This window comes from Dermacentor silvarum, chromosome 11 (genome assembly GCF_013339745.2).
Source record: "Dermacentor silvarum isolate Dsil-2018 chromosome 11, BIME_Dsil_1.4, whole genome shotgun sequence".
Classification (NCBI taxonomy): Eukaryota; Metazoa; Arthropoda; class Arachnida; order Ixodida; family Ixodidae; genus Dermacentor; species Dermacentor silvarum.
Window position 1 is genome coordinate 69,880,770 of NC_051164.1, and position 23,556 is coordinate 69,904,325.

The 23,556-nt window shown below is 45.7% G+C and overlaps 1 protein-coding gene across 2 annotated transcripts in view; it reads right to left on the bottom strand.

Moving 5' to 3' along the window:
• The window catches only part of LOC119432657 (neprilysin-4-like), a 74,834-nt gene extending 59,136 nt beyond the window's left edge, over positions 1–15,698 (bottom strand). Inside the window, exons 1-2 of one of the 2 annotated variants that reach the window (XM_037699813.2) lie at positions 15,480–15,698; positions 8,853–8,999 (exon numbers count right to left, since the gene is read on the bottom strand). In XM_037699813.2, coding sequence (XP_037555741.2) covers positions 8,853–8,999; positions 15,480–15,563 — 231 coding nt within the window. In that variant the 5' untranslated portion in view covers positions 15,564–15,698. The remainder of the gene's footprint in view (positions 1–8,852; positions 9,000–15,479) is intronic. The other variant, XM_049658778.1, reaches the window with a different exon arrangement.
• Between the last annotated feature and the right edge of the window lie 7,858 nt (positions 15,699–23,556).

Below are 23,556 nucleotides of genomic sequence, written 5' to 3' on the forward strand. Positions count from 1 at the left end.
ATTCGCGTTTGATTTATATTCTCCTGAAACGCGACACCCACTAACAGTGGGCGCAACTGAAGGTCGCACGTGGGCGCACGCTAGAGTACTGTAAAAGCTCGACGACCGACAGAATCAAAGCGTAGAGCAGGTCGAATAACTAATCTGGAGGCCGAGAAAGATGCTTCGTAATCAGACTTGTACACTGCAACTGAATGTTTGGCCACCGCGCTTTCTTTTTCTTCTTTTCTTTCTTTTTTGTATTTTGACGTATTAGTGGGAGTGTTTCCTAAATTACAGCAAATCTTGGGTTCATTAGAGAACGCCAGACACGCACCAATTTTGCCCGCTCACTAACACGCGAGAAAGACGCCGTTTCATTCACATGACAGCGGTCGACAGCCGCTCCAGTAAGGTCTCGTAGAGAGATGAACGTGCGCTCACGGTGGGAGGCCACAATGGCGGCCGGCCAAATGAGCAGGGAGAAAACATACAAATACAAACGAACAGCAGAATCCTGAAACATTAGAATATTAGCGTCTTAATATATATGGTCCTGTGATTTTTTGACGGAACTGTAGTTTCATTATTAACTTTAGTTGCGCTAGATGCGGGGCGTAATCAAACGCGCTTCAGCTAAACATGAGCGCTGTCATATCTCCTCCGCGATGCATGCCGGGAGGAGTATCGCCGGTGGTGTCGTTTTGAAACGGTCGTGTCGCGCTTTGTTTCATCGCTTTACCCACGTTTTTACGCTCTCCGATTTGGTGGTGTGCGCTTACCAAGCGTCTTGTGTGTCTGAGTCACTCCTGACGGGTGGTACAGTTACTAAATAAATGTCGCAGTTTCGCCCGAAAGGCGAAGCATCGATTGCAATAGCAAATTAGTAGAGAGCTATTCGGAGTAGGGATAGTAGTTTTATCGGCTGCATAAACTTGGACACATTGACTTACTAGCTGAAATAACAATCGTGGTGCCAGCGTGCACAAGCAAACATGAATAGATCACACTGAATGACCGCAGCCAACGACTGTCAAAACGCTGGCCGCAAGCGCAGGTTCGTGCGGTTTATCGCTTCAACGAAAACTGAGCGGCGGATGCACAGCGCATACAAAGGTCAGAGCTGTGTGGAGATAAGAGACGGTGCGGGCGACCGGCACCGCCGGGCAAAGGGTAGAAAAGTTGTTGGCAGAGGAGAAGCTGCCCCCCCCCCCCCCCTCTTCCCGTTTCTTGCTTTCGCGTGGGAGATTGAGTGGCAAGATACGCCTTTGGTTGCGGAGCACAGCGCCGCCCCGCCTCCCTCCGTGCCATACCCCCTCGTCTTTTCGCGCGACAGTCGCGTTTGCTTTCCACCGTGCGTTCGCCCTCCGTTATAGCGCGCGGGGGAGTTCGCCCTCCGTGATAGCGCGCGTCCTCCGGCGCGCGGCGACGATTTTATCACCCTTGGAATCTATACGGAACCTCACGGCGACGGCGACGACGACGGCGACGACGACGACGGCATAAATCCGGTTGAAGTGTCCATATAATAGCTATCGCAATAAAGGCTCCTAAAGGCGCGCGCGCCGCTTAAAAGAAGCCATGACGCCGGGCGTGGAGCAGGGACATGTTTGGCGTGCTGCGTGGCCGCTGCGACGAGACGCATTGCCGATGGCAAATGGTAAAAGTTCTTCGCTTACCTGAGAGTGGTGAACATCGTTTGTGTTGTGACTGCTGTAATGAATGCCGAAGACAGCGATAAATGTGACCTAGGTGAGCAATGCTTCCTGTTCAACTATTTATTTGCTGGTGTATGTCTGTCATAAATTTCACCGTCAATTCATGCTCATGCTCGCGCTGTTCAGTTTTATTTAAGTGAACTACTTGCTAGCTTCATAAACACTGTTGTTTCAATATTTCTTGATCAAATTATCAGTCACCGTGTTGGTTATTCTGAAATCTCAAGTTTATGTCGCACTTTTGTGCGGACGCACAAAATTGACCTCAGGCACGGAACTGGTGTTTTGTGCTGATATTCAGTTTGTAATCACTTGATATTGCGTTTTGACTGTTAAACTGTCACGTTATTGCTGTGTTATCTTTTGTACTTGTACTGGAGGGGAGTACGAATTGAATTGAGAATTCATTTTCGTTCAGTTTTATAATCTTTAATTTTTATTGTTACCGACATTTTCTAGACAGAAGTGTATATTCACCTTAGGCATGTTTATATTTGTTCTGTGGTAGTTTTTCATCTGTTTGTGGTTTATTTATGTCTCTTTCATTACATGTTAATAGCTGTTGTTTGCAGGGCGACGCTAACAAGTAACTATGAGATTGTAAGATTACTTTTCTGTCGTTGTAGGCTCCACTACACAACAAGGAGATCGGAGATAGCAACTGACATAATAGCACCAAAGAGACATGATTGTGCTGGCAACAGGGATGAGATCGGCCTCTTCGTGGAAGTCTAAAACTCATATGTATTGAACATATTGTACACGAACCTTCAACATTTCTCTTTTTTGCCCCATTCCTCGTGATGCTGTAGAAATTTGTGCTGCCAGGCAGCGCTGTACTCAGAGGTTTTTTCATTATTGCTTCATGGCCGTGAAGAAGAAAACAGACCAAAGGCAAAATGTAATTTTGCTTGTGAAGGGAAAGCTTTGAGTTACCTTGTTTTGTATATGCAAATAAAGTAATCATGACATTTTCACTAAATGTTTTGTGTCAGCTTTCCTTCTCACAGCTGCTACTCGCATCACTTCCAGAATGTGGGGGCTGCAGTCTCATACCTCTATAATTTTTTTCGATAGAAGAGATGTTGCATGCAGAAATGCGTATTCATTCTGAAATGTGCCGCCTTTTCAGATGTGCTTTCCACTTGTGCAAAATATAATTATTAGAAATCTCACAATCATGGGATGACGACATGATACTTTTTGCAAAAAACTTTCAACATGGCCCGCAGCAAAGAATTGTGTTGTGGGACAAACCAGTATACGATGCATTCACCTATACAAAAGCAACATACTGTGTATTTCATTAATAATCTTGTGCTTTGCACATTTAATCCAAAATTACCAAGTATGTGCCAGCACATTTCAAAAGGTACAACTGTCTTGATGCATCGTGCATTCTATACTAATTCGTGGAAGCTGCCTTGTGTAAATGACCTGCGCTGTAAAATAGCAAGGTGGCAAAGGTTTACACGTTGTTAACCAGTCTGTCCTTGAATATTAAAGAACTTGAGACGAAATGTTGATTTCTGCGGAACAAGTTTTATAGTCATCGCATCAGAATTTCAGCAATAATCATTAGTACAAATTGCGCCAATAAACTCGAATAATTATCATTAGTACGAATATTACCAATGTTTGACAGATTAGCATGTAAATAAACATCGTGGTTAACGGCAGAGATGGTCAATCAGCACTACATATCCGGTTGCTGGAAGCATTCTGCCACATAATAGTCTCAAAAACACATGCTGCGAACATGCCATAAAATGCATTGCTGTCATAGCTGAGATATTTACAGAATTTGGCTGCAGGTTGTGCAGAAAGAATAACTGAAACAGCAACGCACTTCATTGAAGATTCAATTTCTCTAAATTGGTGCCAGGCACAATTATGGCATATCGGTATGCTTTCAGTACTGGCTAGCTGCCTTCAATATGCAAATACATGTCCCCAAAGAAATGAAAGAAAGCTAATTAGTAAAATTTTGTCCCCAAATGTATTGAGTATCGCGCAAATGCTGTCTGTCGCCGCTATGAAGTTTTCACAGCAATAAAATGTCACCTTGTCTTAAGACCTGAATATTTTTTTAGTTTTCGGCAATGAGTCAGGTCCAAGAAATTAGGACATAACCCTTGCGGCCATTTTTAGGAACCTTTTTTTTGTAATCTTTCGTATAGGCATCCAGTCTTGCACGTTGTCACCCGCGCGTCATTCTGCGCATGCATATGAATTTTGCACATTGCTCTTTCGGCCACCCATTGAACTTCACGGCAGGGCACTAGCGTAACTCACTGAGCAGCGTTTTCAGAAAAATTGTATTTCGGAAGAACAGCCGAGGTTCAACAAGTTTCCGTTAGCTACGTCGAAAGGATACCTTTTTCCGATAACACAAGCTTTTATGACAGTCGTAATTTCCCTGCTGAGTTATAGCAGTGCTTTAACCTTGACCAAAGCGCTAATATAACGCAGCAGAGAAGTTATGACTAAGTGCCCTAAATACCTATATTTTCAGAAGCGAGTATCCTCCTGACGTTGGTTACCGAAAGTTGTAGAAATTCGGCCGATCATTTGAAGCATAATTTTTATTAAGTTCTGCTCAGTGAGTTACGCTAGTGAATTGCGGTGAAGTTTGGTGGTTGGCCGAAGAATCAATGTCCTACATTCATGGACATGCGCAGAAGGATGCACGTGTGAAGCCTTGCAAGACTGTATGTCTACACGAAAGGTTACATACATAAAGGCTACGTGCACCTATACTAGAGGTTACCATATAGTAACCTTTAGTATAGGTACACGTAGTCTTTTATTTTATAGGTGCACAAAATTGTGAGCATATACCCCTTTATTAAACGTTAATTGAGTAAATGCATCGTCGGTTTCCAGAGTGAGCGCTGCGGAGGCAGAGGAACTAGCGATGGCGTTAGCCATCACGACGAGACCGCAGTGGGATTGCGTCATAGTTCTGACGGACTCTCAGGCGGCATGCAGAAATTACTCCATGACCAAAATTTCCAATGCTGCACATCGCATTCTGAATGGAGCGCACCAGCTGCCACCATACATACAAATCGTGTGGACTCCGGGGCATGAGTCCTTACGCGGCAATCAGCAGGCACACGCCTACGCCCAAGCGCATGCACACCGGGAGCCGCGAGATGACCGCGCCGAGCAGTTCCAACCAGAGCCCATACCATTAACCTACACTCACATCCTACAACACTATCGCCTTTCACGAAGAACACTACCCCCCCCCCCCCCCCTCATAATGCTCTGACGCGAGAGGAAGCCGTAATATGGCGAAAACTCCAAACAAACACATATCCACATTTGAGCCTTTACCACGCCATACACCCTGCGCTGTATTCCCATAAATGTCCACACTGTGATCAATGTGCAACAATTTACCACATGGTATGGGCTTGCGCAAACACACCACAGCTAACACCCATAACACACCCCACCACACGGCAATGGGAGGCAGCGCTGTTCAGCTCCGATTCGACGGACCAGCTCAACCTGGCCAATCGAGCGAGAAGGGCAGCTAAGGCTGCTGCACTCCTGGACTGAGGGGACCACCCACTGCAGAGCGGAGGAGCTACCTACGCTAGCGTGCTCTTTCTATTAAAGTTTATTCTCTCTCTCTCTCTTACTTGAGTAAAGGTTACAATTTTATTTCCAACTTATAGGCTACGAATTTGTGAGGGTACGCTCCTTTATTAAAGGTTACATAAATAAAGATTACTACGTAACTTTTCTTTATAGGTGCACAAATTTGTGAGAATATACCCCTTTCGAAAAGGTTACCGTGCTAAGAGTGTCCTTACCTACCTTTAACTAATTACTTTGCAGGCGCAAGTTGGAATACGCTAGCGCACGACAGGGATATTTGGAGATCGCAGGGAGAGACCTTCGTCCTGCAGTGGACCTAAAATATAGGGTGATGATGATGATGACTTAACTACCGCCCTTCCACTTTGTGAAGATTGTCGAACAGCGAAGCTGTGTTAGTTACACCGAGTGTTACACGTGCATGTGTTGGACTGGATGCAATTGCGTAAACACATAAACACAGATCTTCAACTGGAACTTGAATTACATTGAAACGGTGCGAGGCGAGAAGAGGCAGCGACTTCCGACGCTACTCTACTAGTGTCCAGTTCTCTGGTCGAAAGCTGCCGAGCTGCCGCCAGAGTCTTCGGCTGCAGCCACGAACAGCGCTCGCTTTCAGCGCGAACGCGGGGAAACGCGGACGGCGTCAGCAGCAGCTCTACGCGTTGCGCGTTATCCAAAAGGGCGTGCCGCACAAAAACACGTTCTCTTATCGCCTCTCCTCCACGCGCCAAGCGCGGCTCCTCATTGATCGCCTCCCCCCAGTCACGCCCTCATTGGTCTCCTCCTCCCGGATGCCTTCTCACCCGCGCCACATTCCCTCTGCTGGTCACGTGACCTGCCCTCCCCCGGCGCATCTCTCATCCTCTCCTGGTCACGTGACCTACGTGACATGGGACAGACGGCGAAGGGTTGACTAAGAAGAGCTTCACTGTTAAAACATTTCAGGCATGGAGTGCTGACTGGCCCCGGCAAAAAATATATTTCCGAGCACTAGTGGGGCTTTACTAGTCCAGGCCCAACAAATGATGAAGGCTCACTAAGTTCTACAAGGTCACTCCCTCACCAGAACAGGAATTGGCCTCCCTGGTGCTGCATTCGGCTACTACCTCCCGCGTGACTCCTGCAGTGAATCCATGACTGCCAGTCCCCAGCGGCTGCGGAGCACCTGATCAAGGTGGCGGTTAGACATGCTACGCAGCAAAGGGTGCTAAGAACCTCTGGGTCCGGACAGGCCGCCACAGGAAACTGAGCCAGGCAAGGTCCAACGCGCGCACCCTCTCGGTTGAGACTAGCTTAGCAGGGCTATTTCAGGAATTATGAGGCATTGCCTGGGATAATATTGGCCTTAGTGAGGTTAGCAGAACTGGTGAAGCTTATACATTGCTGACTAACGTTAACGTCTTCTGCTACAGAGGTCTTCCGGATAAGATAGAATTCTGGATAGAATTTCTAGTCCATAAGGACATAACGGGCAACGTTGATGAACTCTACAAAATGAATGAGACGGTAGCAGTCGTCGTAATAAAGCTGAATAGGAGGTATAGAATCAAGGTAGTACCAGCGAACGCCCCAACTTGAAGTCACGATGATGAAGAAGTATAATAGTTTTATGAAGACGTTGAATTAGAGATGAGAAAGGTGCAAACAGTATACAGTCATAAGCCACTTCAATGCATAACTTGGGAAAAAGTAGGCTGGTAAGCAAGCAATTGGCAACTACTGCATCGATTCGTTTGGAGGAAGCGCAGCACATGTAGTGGGCCCGGAAAAGCCCTAATGGAGAAACAAGAATGAAATACATTTCATACTCTCTGCTTAGTCAATAAGGAACAGTTAGTCAAATAAGTTAGTCAATAAGAAACAGACCAACCTATAAATGCAGTAAGGGTAAAAGCAGACCAATTCAGGCTGCTGCTCGCAAACAAATATGCAGCTTTAGAACAGCAAGACGAAGACAACATAGAGGTAATGACTGAAACCATAACTAGGCTGATCTCAGAAACAGCATTTGAACTGAGAGGTAAGGCACCAAGGCCACCACTAGGTATTCATCATCATCATCATCATCACAAGCCTATATTTATGCACACTGAAGAACGAAGGCCTCTCCCTGCGATCTCCAATTACCCCTGCGTTGCGCTAGCTGATTCCAACTCGCACATGCAAATTTTTGAACTTCATCACCCCACCTAGTTTTCTGCCATCCTCGATTGCCTTCTCTTGGCATTCGTTCTGTAACTATAATGGTACAATGATTCCTAATCCATCCTACGCATTACATGGACTGCCCAGCTCCATTTTTTCCCTCCTAATGTCAACTAGAATAACTACAACTAGATCCACACCGTTCTCTTCTTCTGTCTTAATGTTAGGCCTAACATTTTTTTCGCTCCATCGCTTTTTGTGCGGTCCTTAACTTGTTCTCGAAATTCGTCTATACATGCGTTTCGGCTGATCATCGCGAGTGGGACGCTGTGCTAACTTTTCTCCCACACGCGAATACCTCGTGCCATGAAACCACTTGCTACTCTGTGTTCTGTATTCTGCATGTAGGAGAACTAACCTTGCCTTTCGGCACGCTACTTCTGACCAGTGTCCAGCTATGCACTGAGTAGGCTCGCGACTGCGCTGCTACAGCAGAAAAGGCATACAATATTTTTCTGTTATGGCCTGCCGCCATGGCAGCACTCCAACGGCGCTTGTACTTAAACTACCACCAGAAACGCACTTCATATTAATTTTTATTTGTCGTGCATTTTTAGAGATGTCCTTATTTTCATAAGAGACAGCACGACCTTTGTTGAATCATTTTACCCTGGATGATAAAAGTTTACAACAAATATAACACAGTATTTCCGAAATGTGTTTAGACTATGTACAATATTGATAGTGGTCTAAAATAGGCATGGTTCGGAATTTTCCATGATAGTGAACATTGCTGAAGAATGCCCACGAAGAAAACAAAACAATTACTTATTGTGTGATTACCCACCCCAGCCACCCAGTGGGTATGACAATGCGATGTTGAGCTCGTGATCGCGGGCTCTGTGCTGCCCATGGTTGCCACATTTTTATCGGGGGAAATGCTAAACACTCCTGTACTTAGAGTTAGGTGCCGGCTAAAGAATGCCACGCGGTCAAAATTATAACGCAGTCTACCACTGCGACATGCGTCATACTCATATGTGGTTCTGGCACCTAAAGCTACAAATTTTATTGAACTCTCGCTCTCTGTATGTATGTGTGCGTGCGTGTGTTTGTGTCTGTGTTTGTGCGTGCGCGCGCACGTTTGTGTGTGTGTGTGTGTGCGTGTGTGTGTCCTAAAGGTACTCGCAGCTCAGAAAAGATGACGTAATATAAACGCTGGATGAGTTTATAAACACGGCAGTTTTCTAACATGGACACGAACCGCTAGGCACAAGTTTTCTTCCGTTTCGTTGCGTAAGAATACAGCTGTCGTGGCCTGAGGCTAAGCAGCTACCGCTTAGCGACCATAGTGGTTAGTATTACTGTTGAATGAGTAAGAAATTGCATACTCACCTTCAGTGAGAATTCCACCAATTGATTAGTTAGGTTTTCAAGCATTGCATTTTCAATTCCTGGTTTTAAGAATTTGATAGTGTTGCTTATTATTGCTGTGAGATTTGTCACCTTTTTTATTTCTTTGTGAATGAGCATAGGCTTAATCTGAAAAGTTTAACAAAGAAGGATATACATGAAATATTACATAACATATAAAATTACTAAAACTACTTCATTGTGTTCAGTAGGTTCAGTTCATTACCCCGACACACAGTTCATTTTTTCACCAGTACGTCGAAGTCAACAGAAATGTAACATTGACCAGAAATAATGGGAGAATAATTGCCCAAATGAACAGACTGCTAGAGGGTAAACTAGTTGAGATATGACGCTGACATATTGATTGGTTAACTCTGTTCATCACACGAGGCCTGTAGCTGCTGTAGCATATGGACATGCTGAAGTGCACTCGGCCTGTTGTCTTCGGCTTCAATTTACGATGAAACCAATTTACATGCGAAAAGACTCATTTTTCTGTAACTAAGTTTACTGCACCGAATATGCTGCGGCCATTGTCTTGCAAAGCTTCCCCTTGTAGTGCGTAGGGTTCGGTTAAAGGGATGGGTGTTCTTGTTACGTGGCGTAATTGTTACAGTTTCGGACTACTGTGCTAGATGTCAACTGTTCGAATGTGGTCGTTGGATAATTTTATTGATTGATTTAGTTAAGGGCAAATCAATAAACGCGATACCAGCATGTTAGAATATTACATGAAATAAGGCTCGTAGATTTAGTGGCAATATGATTTGCAGTCAACATAGCTGGCTAAGTAAGCACACGTGTCGTGACGTGCACATACAAGCATGGCCAGAGAGAACTCTATGACCGCGAGCTGCATCGGCAAAAACTGCAATATCTGTTCGGCATCGTAGCCTTGCGTCGGCCTCGCGTTGCTGTACTACGGCATATTTACTGCGGGCACGATAAGCATCCGCTTCGCGCTTTTCAACTGCACGGTTTTGGCGGCGTTGTCGCTTAAGCTAAGCCTCCAGTTTCACCGCAGATGCCCCTGGACGCCCCAGGCGTTAAGCTTAAGCGTAAGCCGCACACGCACCAGCACGTTGTCCCAGTGTTTGGACCATGTTGCGTATGCGGGTCCTACTTGCTTCTATGCGATTGGCGCTCGACGGGCGATTGTCGGCAGGAATTCTGATATTTACCACGCGGAGGCAGGTTTCCGCAATGAGAAGTACGTGTTGCTATGCTGCAGAAACCCACACCGACAGGAACAACCATGGCTACTAAGCGCGTAATAACGGTGATAGGTGTGCATTGCTGTGCTTATTATCGTTCCAGTAAGAAAAGCTGTGCCACCTGAGGTGTTAGAATGTAACTGCTACAGCGCACCAGTCTGTGCAATTGGACTGCGAACACACAGAGATAATTGCGCCACATGGCATTCAAATTCTGACTCAAATGAAAAGCTTGCAGTTAATACGAGTAATGCTATTCAGGAGACGTAAAAAACTGAAAGAAATCACTATTTTTATGTATAAATATCAACGACGACAAAATATCCCAACCAGTGTTCATATACATGATAGTGCAATAAAAGCCGGCAGATCCCACGCCCTGTGCAAATCGATGTTATGCGAAGCAGTGTGCGGAGAGCCTACCAAGTTAACGAAGCGGCCATGAGAGCACCAAGACGTAGGCGACTCTTTCATGACCTACCATAACACGCATGTCATGAGTACTCAGAAGTCCCTTTAGCTACACCTAAGGCCAAAGCCTTAGTCATGCTCATGACTATGACTTCGACCATGAACCTTTAGCCTTTTCCTTCACTTGTACCACATACGAACCCATTCCATTGGTTTTTGAGTGTTAATCTTTTTCGGAGAGTCATTCTCATTTTTGTTGAGTCATGGTCATGACAATGACTTCTAGCAGAATCCTTTAGTGTTTCCGTCACTTAGTGCCCACGTCCGAACCCATTTCGGTGTTTTGGGTACTAATCTTTTTTCGCTGAGTCATTGTCATTTTTGCTCAGTCATGGTCGTGACTATGACTTCTACCATCAGCCTTTAGTGTTTTCTTGACTTAGTACTGACGTCGGAACCTATTTCAGTGGTTTTTCAGTGGTAATATTTTTTGCTGAGTCATTGTCATGACCTACATGACACACATTTCATGACATTTATGTCAAGACATAACTTATGTTCGTCATACACTCTTGTTATACTATGCCAATTTGGGTACCTACCAAGCTACCGAAAGGACCATGGGAGCACCAAGACGTAGGCGGCTATTTCATGACCTACATGACGCGCATGTCATGACCTACCATTTATGTTCGCAAAATACTCTTGTCATAGTATGCCAATTTTGTACCAATTTAACGAAATGACCACGAGTGCACAAAGTCGTAGGCGGCTATATATATATACATATATATATATATATATATATAGATAGATAGATAGATAGATAGATAGATATAGATAGATAGATAGATAGATAGATAGCCACTGTCAAAGTTGCAAGTGTTTGCCAAGAAATGTTTCGCATTTAATATGCGGAAAGGCGCCAGAATGCGCTGGGTTGAACGCGGGAAATTCTTAAGCATCTTCTATTCCGCCTACTGGGGCATGCGTCCGTGGTGCAAAAATAACAGCATCAGACTATTGTGCTAGGGGATCTTTGCTCGAACCTTGTCGTCACACAACATGGCGTTTATTAAAAAAAGGCATGATGTTTATGTAACTAGGTATGTATACATAGATATTCAAATCGTGATTTTGGCAAGTAAAACTTCATCACTGTCAGATATATATGTGCGTGTGTGCGCGTGTGTGTGCGCGCGTGTGTGTGGGCGCGCGCGTGTGTGTGCGCGCGTGTGTGTGTGTGTGAAGGACGTATTTCTTCGGATCCGATGTTTATCAAATTAAATGTGCAGGCACACGTAGCCAAGCAAAAACAATTCGTTTCAATGTTTCGGCTGGGGTCCAGCCTTCATCAAGAGTGCGATTGCACGCACACAAAGCTCAATTTATACCTTTTCTCTGTAACAAAAAAAGAGGAAAAACAAGGTACCCAGTCTATGACCACACGCACGTGCACATTTAGTGATGTCATGCATACCAACACGTACATTGACTCGTGTAAAACTCGACGAAAAAAGGAGAGAGAGAAATCATCGTAACTACACACTTCGGGTGCACATACACTGGGGCTGTAACGTGACTAGAAACCTGCGTGTGGTTACAGTGGTGTGAAAAAAATGAACATAGGTAATTCGTGAGTAACCCACACGTGAACAGTTGCCCATTCAGTCTTGTCCACAAGGGAGAAACGACGCAGCCAATGGAAGGTAGGAGAGACGGGTCACATGGTAACAAAGTGTATGCGAGGGGCGGTAGCTGCCACGAGAGTGTTACTTTTGTTTTTGTTTTTAACAGCGAAGCTGTTCTATAGCTAACCGTCAAAGTGCCTCCTGCTGCCGCAAAACCTCGACGAGCTATGACGTCCCTGCGTTGCCAAGCAACCACCTCGCAGAGCGACGTGTGCCTCGTCTCCCCTCCGTGCCGTGCACATGTTGCCTTGGCACGGGACGTTAAGGAGAGAGAAGGAGAGCATGCGCACGGCGCACGCAATGGTCTAGAGAGGGAAAGTGAAAATGAGAGCGAGATAGAGAGAGAAATAAATTGTAGCAGCACCAACGAGGCAACGCGCATTGCTGCTGCCGACGTCGCCCACGTTGCCTAGCCACGCATGCGCCGGAGCAGTAGCGATGACGTCACTTTGCGTTGCCTATATAGTAACCGCCGGCTTAGGTGCACGCTCGCTTCGCCCGACTATAGTGCGTAGAATATTGGCTAGTGTGCCAAGCACCCTCCCTTTACAATGGGAGAGCGTGGCGCTGTCTGCAATGAATGCCCACGGCGGCCGGCAGGGGTCGCAGCCGTGTAGGTGGGGTTTACGACTGCGCGCGGCGTCTAGAGCAGTTTCGCAGTTCTTGCGGTGATTTCTGTGTTGGCATTTTCAGTGTCATTATGGTGTTGCGTTTCTGTTATTGCGTAATAAAAGCTTCGAGTGAGTTTGTGGTTGTTGTATTCCCGTGCCTGTGAGTAGAACTATGTGACGGCGGCGAAAGACCGTTGTAACCACAGCGACAGTCAAGAACGGGCGGACTTGTTTTACGTTGTTGTGCTCAAGTAGTTACTGCTCGAGCGAAGGGCTTGTATTCTTGTCCACGGCACCATCTGATGGCACACGGCTCGCAGAATGGGAACGAAGGATAAAAAGAAACGAAAAAACGCTGACGTCAACTGCTGTGGGGTGCGAAAAGTATTAAAAAGTATGGAAAAAGCCTTTTAATCTAACGTACGTTTACTATCATAGTGAACGGCGTTTTCAACAATCTTCGCAACGATAAATCAAGTCTTGAATCGATGCGAGACGTACGATGTTCCAGAAATATCCTACATACCTTGTACCTCAAAGCAGAAAATTAAATAGGACAAGATATATATCTGTGCGAAAGAACTTCCAACAAAGTGGCACAGGCGCACCCAGTCGGTGGCCTCCTTGTTCGCAGTCGTTAAGAGCACCGAATCGGAGAACATCGAGGGATCTAGTGTCCGCCGCGAAGCTTCTGTATCAGAAGAGTGCGCCCAACGCTGTAGTTTCAAAGCCGCGAGCGCTGATGTATTGCAAAGTGATGGTGCACAATGACCGCAAACCATCAGTGAAGGTCGCCATCTGTACTGCAATCTCGATCTATATTTCAGTCGTGCGCATGAAAATGCCAACTGGACTAGAGGAACTATTAGCTTATGCATGTCTACTGTGAAGGTAAAATAAATAACTTAAAATAATTTATCTGTCACCCTAATTTAAAGAAAATGGTAGTGTTCGAAATGCTGCGATGAAGACAAAAGACAGATCACACAACTTGTGATGAGGTATAACCTAACTGATCAAGAAAGTTGCCTTATTAACAGCTCCAGCTTGTGTATGGTAGACTCAGTTTAACTAAAGCCTGCTTCTATAAAGCATTACTATAGAGACATAGTTCTCGGTGAAAAATGTTTGTTATATCTTACGAAAACACGTTTCTCCATTAGGGCTTTTCCAGGTCCACTTCCTGTTGCTGCGCTTCCTGAAGAAGGTATTCCTTATTCAGAGCCTACTCCTTTCCGCGAATTCTACCAACATCTCTCCTCTAGTGTTCCTGGAGCCGATGCCGTAGTTGCCAATTGCTTACTCACCAGCCTGCGGTTTCCCTACTTTGGCATTGAAGTCTTCCATGACTACAGTTTACCGAGTTTGCACTTTTATCATTGATAATTGCTATCATTGCTGTTATATTTCTTCATCATCGTCAGAGGAAGTTAGGACATAGGCTTATACTACCTTCATTCTATACATCTTATTCAGCTTTATTACGACGACTGCTGCCCTCTCAATAATGCTGTAGAATTCATCAATGTTTCCCGCTGTGTCCTTATTGACTAGAAATCCTACTTCGAATTCTCTCATAACTGGAACACCTCTGTAGCAGAGAACGTGACCGTTAGTCGGCACTGGATAAGCGTCACCAGTTGTTCTAACCTCACGAAGGCCAATAATATACCCGGCAATACCTAGTAATTCTTCAAATAGCCCTGCTAAGTTAACCTAACTCGATAGGGCACGCGTGTTGAACGTTGCCAGGTTCAGTTTCCAGTGGCGGCCTGTCGGACTAAGATATTCTTAGCACCCTCTGCCGCGTCGCATGTCTGACCGCCGCCTTGGTCAGGTGCTCCGCAGCCGCTGGGGACTGAGGGCCATGAGTTAACTGTAGGATTCATGAGGGAGCCAGTGGTCCAATACTGCACCAGGGAGGTCAATTCCTGTTCTGGGGAGGGAGTGACTTTGTTGATGCTCAGTGGGCCTTCCTAATTTGGTTGCATCGGGACTAGTATAGCCCCACTAGCTCACGGCGATTTTTTTTTTGCCAGTGTCAGGTGCCACTCCGTGCCTGAAAATGTGGTGCACTCGAGGAGGATTCAAACTTACGCCCTTTAGATTAGAAGCCGGATGTTCTACCTCTGCTGCACGCCATCAACTGTGTTTGAATAATACCTGCAAATCTGAAGAATTTTGAATGTGTTTACATGGTTGCGTATTTCAGTGTATACCCACTCTACTGTGATCTGATGTCTGGTCGCAGTATCTATAAATAAATAAATAACGGACGTGCGTAATACCAAAACAACGGACTTATTTTACCAACCTAGAAAACAAAGGAACCACTGGAGGGAATAGCTTTAAGTTCAACTTTGGCTGAGCGCAATTTGGCACTTGCCAACATTGTGTTCTTCTGATATATAATGCAACGTGTCTTCTAAAACGACCCGTTTTGGTATTGTCAGCGAGGCCATTGGTTACGCCTAAGACACAGCGTGAACAATACAAGAACGTTGTATCCACGAGCCCAGCATATATCACCCAGTCCTAATGAACATGCTTTTCAAGTTCCTTTATCTTACATCGAGCTTTTCAAGCCTTGAAAAAACTAATTTCAAATTTTATGCTAAATGTACTCATGTTATAATGTGTTAACATTTAAAAATTTAATATAAAGGCTGAAGAACTCACGTATACAGCGTAGTCAGACACCGGTTTCCTGGCGTATGCTTTCTTTTTACCTATCTCCACATAGAGAATATCAGAAATGTCCATATGTTGAAGTAAGTCCGTGCAGTTACTGGAGTTAAAGATGTGCTGTCCGCTGAGAACCGGCCAGGCATCATATCCAGATTCCTTCAGCACTCCAATTAACGCATCGGAAGTATCTGGAAGTGCTTTAAAGGAAATTATTTAATGAATCGTCAGAAACCAGTAAATACAAATTACTATAATATACCTGAAAAAACAATGCTTCCCTAACAATATTGTCTCTAACAGAATTACTTAAAGGCTGTAGTCAGGCAAGTTACCCACTCCACACGTTGTTCCCATCTTACACGAAGACGAACTATGCCCAGTGCAAGATGGGCTGAAATATCTTTGAAACAGCGCATTTTACAAATAGCAGATGCAGGTATTTTTGAAAACATCGACGGAATTCTTGTCCAACTATACAAGATGCTACAGAGTGACGTTATTAAATTTTATAATTGTCGTTCTTTCGTGTGTTCCAATATAATGAATACAAAACACGGCAGTTCTATAAATTTTACAATACCAACGCATTACGACATTAAGTCACAACACGAAATATTATTTCTTGTCGGGCGTTTGATCTAAAATAACTTTTTGTATAATCAAAATGTTTCTAACCCTGCATAGAATGCAAGCTTGAAGCTGTAGCAGACAACTGCTGATATTGTTGGTGCCTAGTGAATCTACACCAAATGTAAGTACTTGGCTGATAATATTCATGCATCAAGATTAACATTTAAAGCACATTTTCTGTACAGAGCGGGTGAGTTCTTTAGAAGATACTTGTTTGCGAAACTCAATATGTAAAGTGCTTGATCAGCATTTGGTGCGGCCACTTTTCCTGTACAAATTAACTGGTCCTGACGTGCACGAAAGCCGAGCACAGCTCTTGCTTGAGCAACAGTAAGAGAATTTTGAGAAGTAGCGTTTGCAAAACATCTATAATTCTGAAATCACAATGCTATTATTAGGAATACATGCAATGTGAAAATAATCACTGCCAATCAGCTTACTTATAGCGCTTGAGGTGTTTAATTAACAAAGTGCGTTCATACACACTGCTTAAAAATCGAGGCTCCTATAAAACCTAGGTACGCTGAGGATTGGCGTGTTATGTTTCAGTCGCTGCAGCAGTGGTCTCAAGCAAAGGCGCCCCAGGATATGGTAACAGCAGGCTGTGTATCTTGCAAACAAGTCACGACCATACCAAACCGGCTATCCTTAATTGCATCGCTGGGCCTGGTGTCATTCCCTGCTGTTTAGAGGCCCTATTTTAATCGCCCGCACCCTCCGCGTGGTGCCGCGCCTTGCTATATCACTGTGCATGTCGTAATTTCTCGCCCAGCAAAGTCAATTTGTTTGAAATCGTGGTAACGGAACAGCGCAAAATTCAGCTGACAGCTGCAATGTCACTCGCGTTTTCGCATGACAACCAGTAAACCGCCTCATGCATTTTAAAGCGAAGCTTCCTTTGACTCTTCAATTTTAGCGCTGCTGCTACTTCTCTCTGGGACACCGCATTGGCGGATGCTTGAGAAAGTGTAAATACATGACAGGAGAGCGGCAGATGGGGACGGCGACGAAAAAAACGTCTTTGCACCTTTCCATCACGTCCGCACAATTCCCTCTCGACTTCCTGGGCGTCGCCACAATACCCTCTCGACCAATGAGGTTATATACTTAGGCTTACGGAGTGGAGGGGGCTCTACAAAAGTTAAGTTGGTCACCGCCAATTTGCTAATGGCAAAAAGCCCGAGCCGGCGTAGCTGCTGTAGCACAGCGTGGAGAGCGTTCGTCGTGGTTCTTTGTTGCGCGCAGTAGGAACATTGTTTAAGTGATTCTGTCACAATCTCTGAGAGTATTACAATACTTTAGTTGGTCACGGCTGCACTAATCACGTAAAGTACACGCCCCTAGTATAACGTTCCGTGGTTGTAACATCAGCTCTCGTTGTTTGCTCACGATCGGATGTTTTGTTTACATTTGCTTCAGTTGGGAACGGTTAGGAAAGGTGCTCGTACGTACACGCATGAAATTCGTATATGAAGTAGCTTGTACGTCACTTCGTGTGGTATTATGTAGCGCAGAGATCTCGGCGATGCGTATTTTCCTCGATATTCTCTATTTCATTGCCTGTATCGCGCAATACCCGTGTCTGTGATAAGGACACCAGTGACACGCGCACAAAAGAAACACGAGCGCTCTATTTAGGTAAAAAAAGCGAGGGGTTGAACATGCGGCGTTTATCAAGCCAGAACTCTCATGACCAAACAGGTGAATTGAAATTTAAGTCCAGTCCAGTTCATCCCTTGTGAACGCGTCTAGCTCTGTCGCACTGGCATCCTGTTCATTGACACATACGTACCAATTCGCCAAGCAAAACATTATCTTGGCGTGGGCAGCGTGAAACGTTAGAGATGAAAGAAAGGAAAACAGATACAGCTCAGGCTATCAACTGAGAGTTTTGCTTAAAAACAGAAAGATAATCAAGCACTCACAGTAATCCCAAGAATGTAAAAGTCACTCTGTGGTGTGCATCCAAGAAACCTAACTCTGCGGCATGTAGCGTAACAGCTGGCGTCGCGACACATGTTTGACCCGATTTGCTAATAAAAATACCTATTCGATATCTCGTGCCGCCTTGTCTTTGAATTTAAATTAAATTAAATTATGGGGTTTTACGTGCCAAAACCAGTTCTGATTATGAGGCACGCCGTAGTGGGGGACTCCGGAAATTTCGACCACCTGGGGTTCTTTAACGTGCACCTAAATCTAAGTACACGGGTGTTTTCGCATTTCGCCCCCATCGAAATGCGGCCGCCGTGGCCGGGATTCGATCCCGCGACCTCGTGCTCAGCAGCCCAACACCATAGCCACTGAGCAACCACGGCGGGTATCTTTGAATTTCGAATGTACCGTGGTTTCAGAAATCATTGGTGCGCTAGCACATCTCATACACTGTATCAAGTTTGAAAGCGGCTGTCCCATCAAAGAATCTTTGTGGTCCATTAATATGTTGTCACAAAAGAGCGCATAATGGAAGTGCGCGCCGTGCATTACTCAAGCCAGCAAGGATACAAGACGGCCCCGCTGCAGGCTTCGGCAGAGGGACAGGGCGCATACGCCACAAACAGCCGACGCGACCGACGGAATCTAGAAGCTTAAACAAGATACACGAATGCGACGGTAACGAGAGAGCGAGCGAGCGCACGCGTCGCAACACCCTCTCACTTGGCGAGTAGAGAGAGAGAACACGGCAACCCTGCTCGCTCTTACGAAAGAGTCACCACCCTCCTCAATGACGCTCCGATGGCCGCGGTAGAAGACGCCAGAAATGTCTAAAAGATTCCCAGGTTCATGCTACGGGATCGAGACTCTAACAGAAGGTTCGAGAAGCACCGGCGTAGGCAATAAAAGCAATGTGCGGGAATCAGAAGGGGGATAATAATGCGCCGGTGAAGACATGTGACGTGGAGGCTGACCATCTGCGGAAGAAGGGCATTCCCCGGCAAGTTAGCCGACAAGTTCATCGAGCGTCTGCATTTCCGGAAGAAGTTCCTTCTTCGAGATTTGCCTCGAGCTACGCCGAGATCTTCCAGCTCAAGATCAGCACGAGTGAACACGATTGGAGACTTCGTGTTCCTATTCATGCTGTACTTAACGTGTTAGTGCTTGTCGTTAATCATTTTCCAGTGTTTTGTTAATACCGATCTGAATTGTACTGTGATGTGTCTAGCCGAATTGTACACGTGTGGTTGTAACTGCCTTGTTTGAAGAATATGTTTTGTTGTGTTTTCCAAATCTGGGCTCTGACTCGGTCTTGGGACAATCACCGGCGTTCGCTGGCACACCAGAGGGCCCCTTACTAATTGCCCTTGCTTTCGTGGGGTTATTTTGGGAAGCTGATAAGTCGGCGGTGCAATTTGGCCCGGCGCTGGCGCCTCGCACACGGGGTGTGTGACATATGGTTTTCAGACAACGACCAGTTTTACGACATAACACTTCCCCCAAGATAGCGAAACGTGGTGTACAATGCCCATGTCATGCTCGACCAATCATTCGCTGTCCGTCATCGGTTATCTGTCATCACTAGCAAGCATCACTATGCTTTTAGCAAATTATTCAACCCATTAAATGAACTCTTGCACAGTTGCGCCGAACACATTTCGGCCTTGTTTGGAACCATTGCTTGCATTGGTGCGAACCCGGCAGAAAATTATACGGAAATATTTGAACTGCTGTAAGGGTCAGCTAGCGTTAGCTATAGACTAATGTATATCTTTAAAAAAACATGACGGGGCTCGAGGTTTCTTAGAGTCTACGTTAGAATAAGCAAAAGACAGATATAAATTTGTCTTGCGAACGTCACGTATCTCTATTTCCGCGATAAAGGGCACCCAAGTAAACTGGAAGTGAAGGTAAAGCGCCTCCGCTCGAATTCTGCCCCACTTCCATATCCTTCGCCGCGGCGCAATGCACGATTCATCAACGCCTTTTAGGCGAAAGCCTTAGGTCTCTATTTAGGCGGTGACCTTTCGATGACCTTTGCGAACCTTAGCCGCGACCGAAAATTGCCGACGCCGCAAAGTGTAACGACACGTCAGCAAATACTCAGATTGACCTCAATTTCTCAGGGAGGTTCCTGTACACAAAGTAATTAGTAGCTCTGAAAAGTAAATTTGGTACATTTCGGTCTTCGTGGCAATCGAACCCGATCATCCGTGGTGCGAGAAGAGTACGCTTCCTTGAAGCCATGGCTGCTCCACCATCCTGGCTTACTAAAATTGTGCCTACTGCGTGCCTGATTGCACACGTCACAAAAACGCGCTCGTGCCACTCTGCTCGCGTGTTCGTCGTCTTCCACAGCTGGCTCCGATGCCGCTCATCATACCAGCGTGCCGATACTGCCCCTCCCTTTGCGAAGGCACTGACGACTCTTGCCGACTACCAGTACGTGCAGCAATGTTTCTGTTGTGCGCTCCTAAGGAAGAACCTTCAACGGAGATGGTACAAAAGAAATTGAGCAAGTGTTACATGTTTGTAAAATGTGAAGGCGAAAGCCCAGTTGCGTACTTGGCAAACAGATGCCACAAATATTCATCAACGTATCTTAATAGGGACGAAAAGTGTGCCAAGAGTGCAGTGGAGCTTTCGCCTTAAGTTTTACAAACATGTAACACCTGCTTAATTTTTTTTCTAAAGGAGTTTGTATATTTAGCTAAGTGCTCTCAATCCTCATCACTGTTTACTTTGTAGATATTTTCAGGATATTTTTTTTCTATTTCGTTGATGATATTACCATATCACTTTGGTGCTTTAAGATTTACTAAACCTTTGGTTTTAAAAATCTTCTCTCAAAGACAGACATGATTGCGGGCTTACATTGCAATGCATGCACTTTGGCAGAGATCTGATTTGTTGAGCGTACTATAGTTACAGTGCAAAAGCCCACACGAAACGCTGTCTTTAGGCGACCACTATCTTAAGGTGAAACTTTAAACGCACATGACGAAACACTAATTCTGTTTTTATTTTCCAATGTGCAATATTTGTGTACATGTTTAGCTATTGAATCAGGTGAAACGAGATACTGTTGTTTAGTTGGCTGTAGAGCTTCAAAAACACGTATGTTGTGTTGTGATACAACACTTGTACATTATTTAAACCTGCAAAGTCCTACTTTGGCTACAAAATTTCTGGCTGCTGGCATTGCTATTTTACTGTTTCAGTATGGCAAAGCACTGATGAGACAATCAGGTCTATGCGGAATAATAGTTCAATACATCAGGTTTTTTGTTACCGCAAAATACACCTGCAAGCAAAACATTTCTATCGATGCATTCGTTATATGCGCATCTTTTTTCTCCGGTGTAAAAGTGAAGCAAGATATTTATTGTTTGATAGAAAGCTATAAATTTAGGCGCTACATTGGCCGGGGCCTTCTACTGCCTCCTAGTGTCGACGACCAGCTCAAGCTGATCCAGAGAGCAGAGAAGATGGCAAGAGCCAGCGGAGCCCTGGACTAGGGGCCCTGACCATAAGCGATGCCCCATTGGGGCAAGACAAAACTCTATCTTACTAATAAAGTTTCTCTATCTATCTATCTGTTCTTAAACAATCTGTTCTCGATGGCTCGATAATGTGTAGACCTGCTTTAGTGAATTTTTCTCAACGTTGGCGCAGTGCCATCTTAAATATCAACCTTCTCAATTTGTATTAGCACTTGCCGCTGCTTACTGTTATCTTGATAAATCACTTCCAGCTCACCAATCCCCAAAGCAAGCCACATCGCCAAAAAACAGGACTGTGCGAGGACATGAATCTGTCGTAGACGCAGGCTTCTACAAATAAATAAGAATTCCTGAACGTTGCGTATCCTAAACGCAAGCGGTTACTGTGGCAGCGAGCGCTTCGAATTCAATATATACAGTATGCAGTTGGTTATGATAGTTATTTTACACGTGTATCAGTCAATAAGATGTACTGTAGTGATTTTGTACGCTTGTTACAAGTTCGGAATGTAGTGAAGGAGAAGAACAGGGAGCAAGCAGTAGTGGGGTGCTCTCATAGATGTAGGGCGTGAGCGCCGATCACGAGCTCTGGGCGCCGAGACTGTTGCTCTCTTGCGACTGTACTGGTTTTTCGCCTGCCGCTTGCCGTCAGTAAATCTCCCTATCAAAGTGGTGGAGGTGCTGGGTACCCTCTTCATACCTGGAACTCCGAAGCTGGACGTTGCCCACCACTGCTTCGACAATGCCTGATGACGCCACCCAGCAAGACGCGGCCCAAGCTCCATCGGTGATCGTGTCAAGCGTGCTGCGCCAGAGCGATCCCGCTTTCTTTAGCGGCACCGATTACCATGACGTAGAAGATTGGCTATCGTCCTTTGAAAGGGTGATCGCGCACAAGAAGTGGGACGACGGTACGAAACTACGGAACGTCCTCTTCTATACCTAACACACGTCGCAAACCTCTGGTTTCGTAACCATGAGTCAGATTTCGCCAATTGGAGGACTTTCAAGACGAGCTTCGCGGAAGTGTTCGGTCCCCCCGCAGTGCGCAAGCTTCGCGCTGAACAGCGTCTACGCGGACGTGCGCAGCAGCAGGGCGAGAACTTCACGAGCTATATTGAAGACGTCATTGACTCGTGCAAGCGCGTGAATCCTTCTATGATTGAGCAAGACAGGATAAAGCACATAGACGACGCCTATGAAAATCATAGACGACGACGCCTTTCAGATGTTGCTCGCCAAGGACCCACGCACCGTGTCTGAACTCGTGACCTTGTGCCAGAGCTTCGACGAACTTCGTAAGCAGCGAGTCCTAGCTCGGCGGCAGACGTCAACAGACATGCCTCGCTGCGTTGACCATCGGCGGCGACCACCCGGTGCTTCTGTCACAGATTAAGGAGCTTGTGCGTGAGGAAGTTGCTCGACAGCTTTCATTTTTAACACGAAAGTGTTTTAGGCCGGGGTCCACCAAGACATCACTGACGTATTTCCGTCACGGAAATACGTCATAGAACATAATACAAAGAAAGAAACCAGAAGAAAAAGTTCCACAAACATGCAAAATTTGGAAACCGAACCCACGACCTCTCGGTCCGCGACGATAGATCGCCGAGCGTTTAACCCATTGCGCCACAAACGCATTTGGAGAGAGCTACACAGACGCGCCTTATATATCTAACACTCCTCCGTGTACCCGCGCTCTTGCTCGGGGCGGTGCCGCCGCCTACGAGCAGAAAAGAGAAGTACTGCATTATGACACTAACGCGCACCGACAGTGAACGCTTCGGTGGTCTCAGCACTACGACGCCTCGATGCCAGCATTCGAAGGGACGCTGGCATCAAGAAGCACTACCAACGCCACCTAGGTGGCGTTCACCGTACTCAGCACAGCGGAGCGTGGCCTCCGCAATTAGCTCTGAAAATGTTTCTGAAGTTGATCGCGGAGGCTGCAATTACGACGCGCTGTACGCGCTGATTTGACTCGGTGACGATTCAGTTAC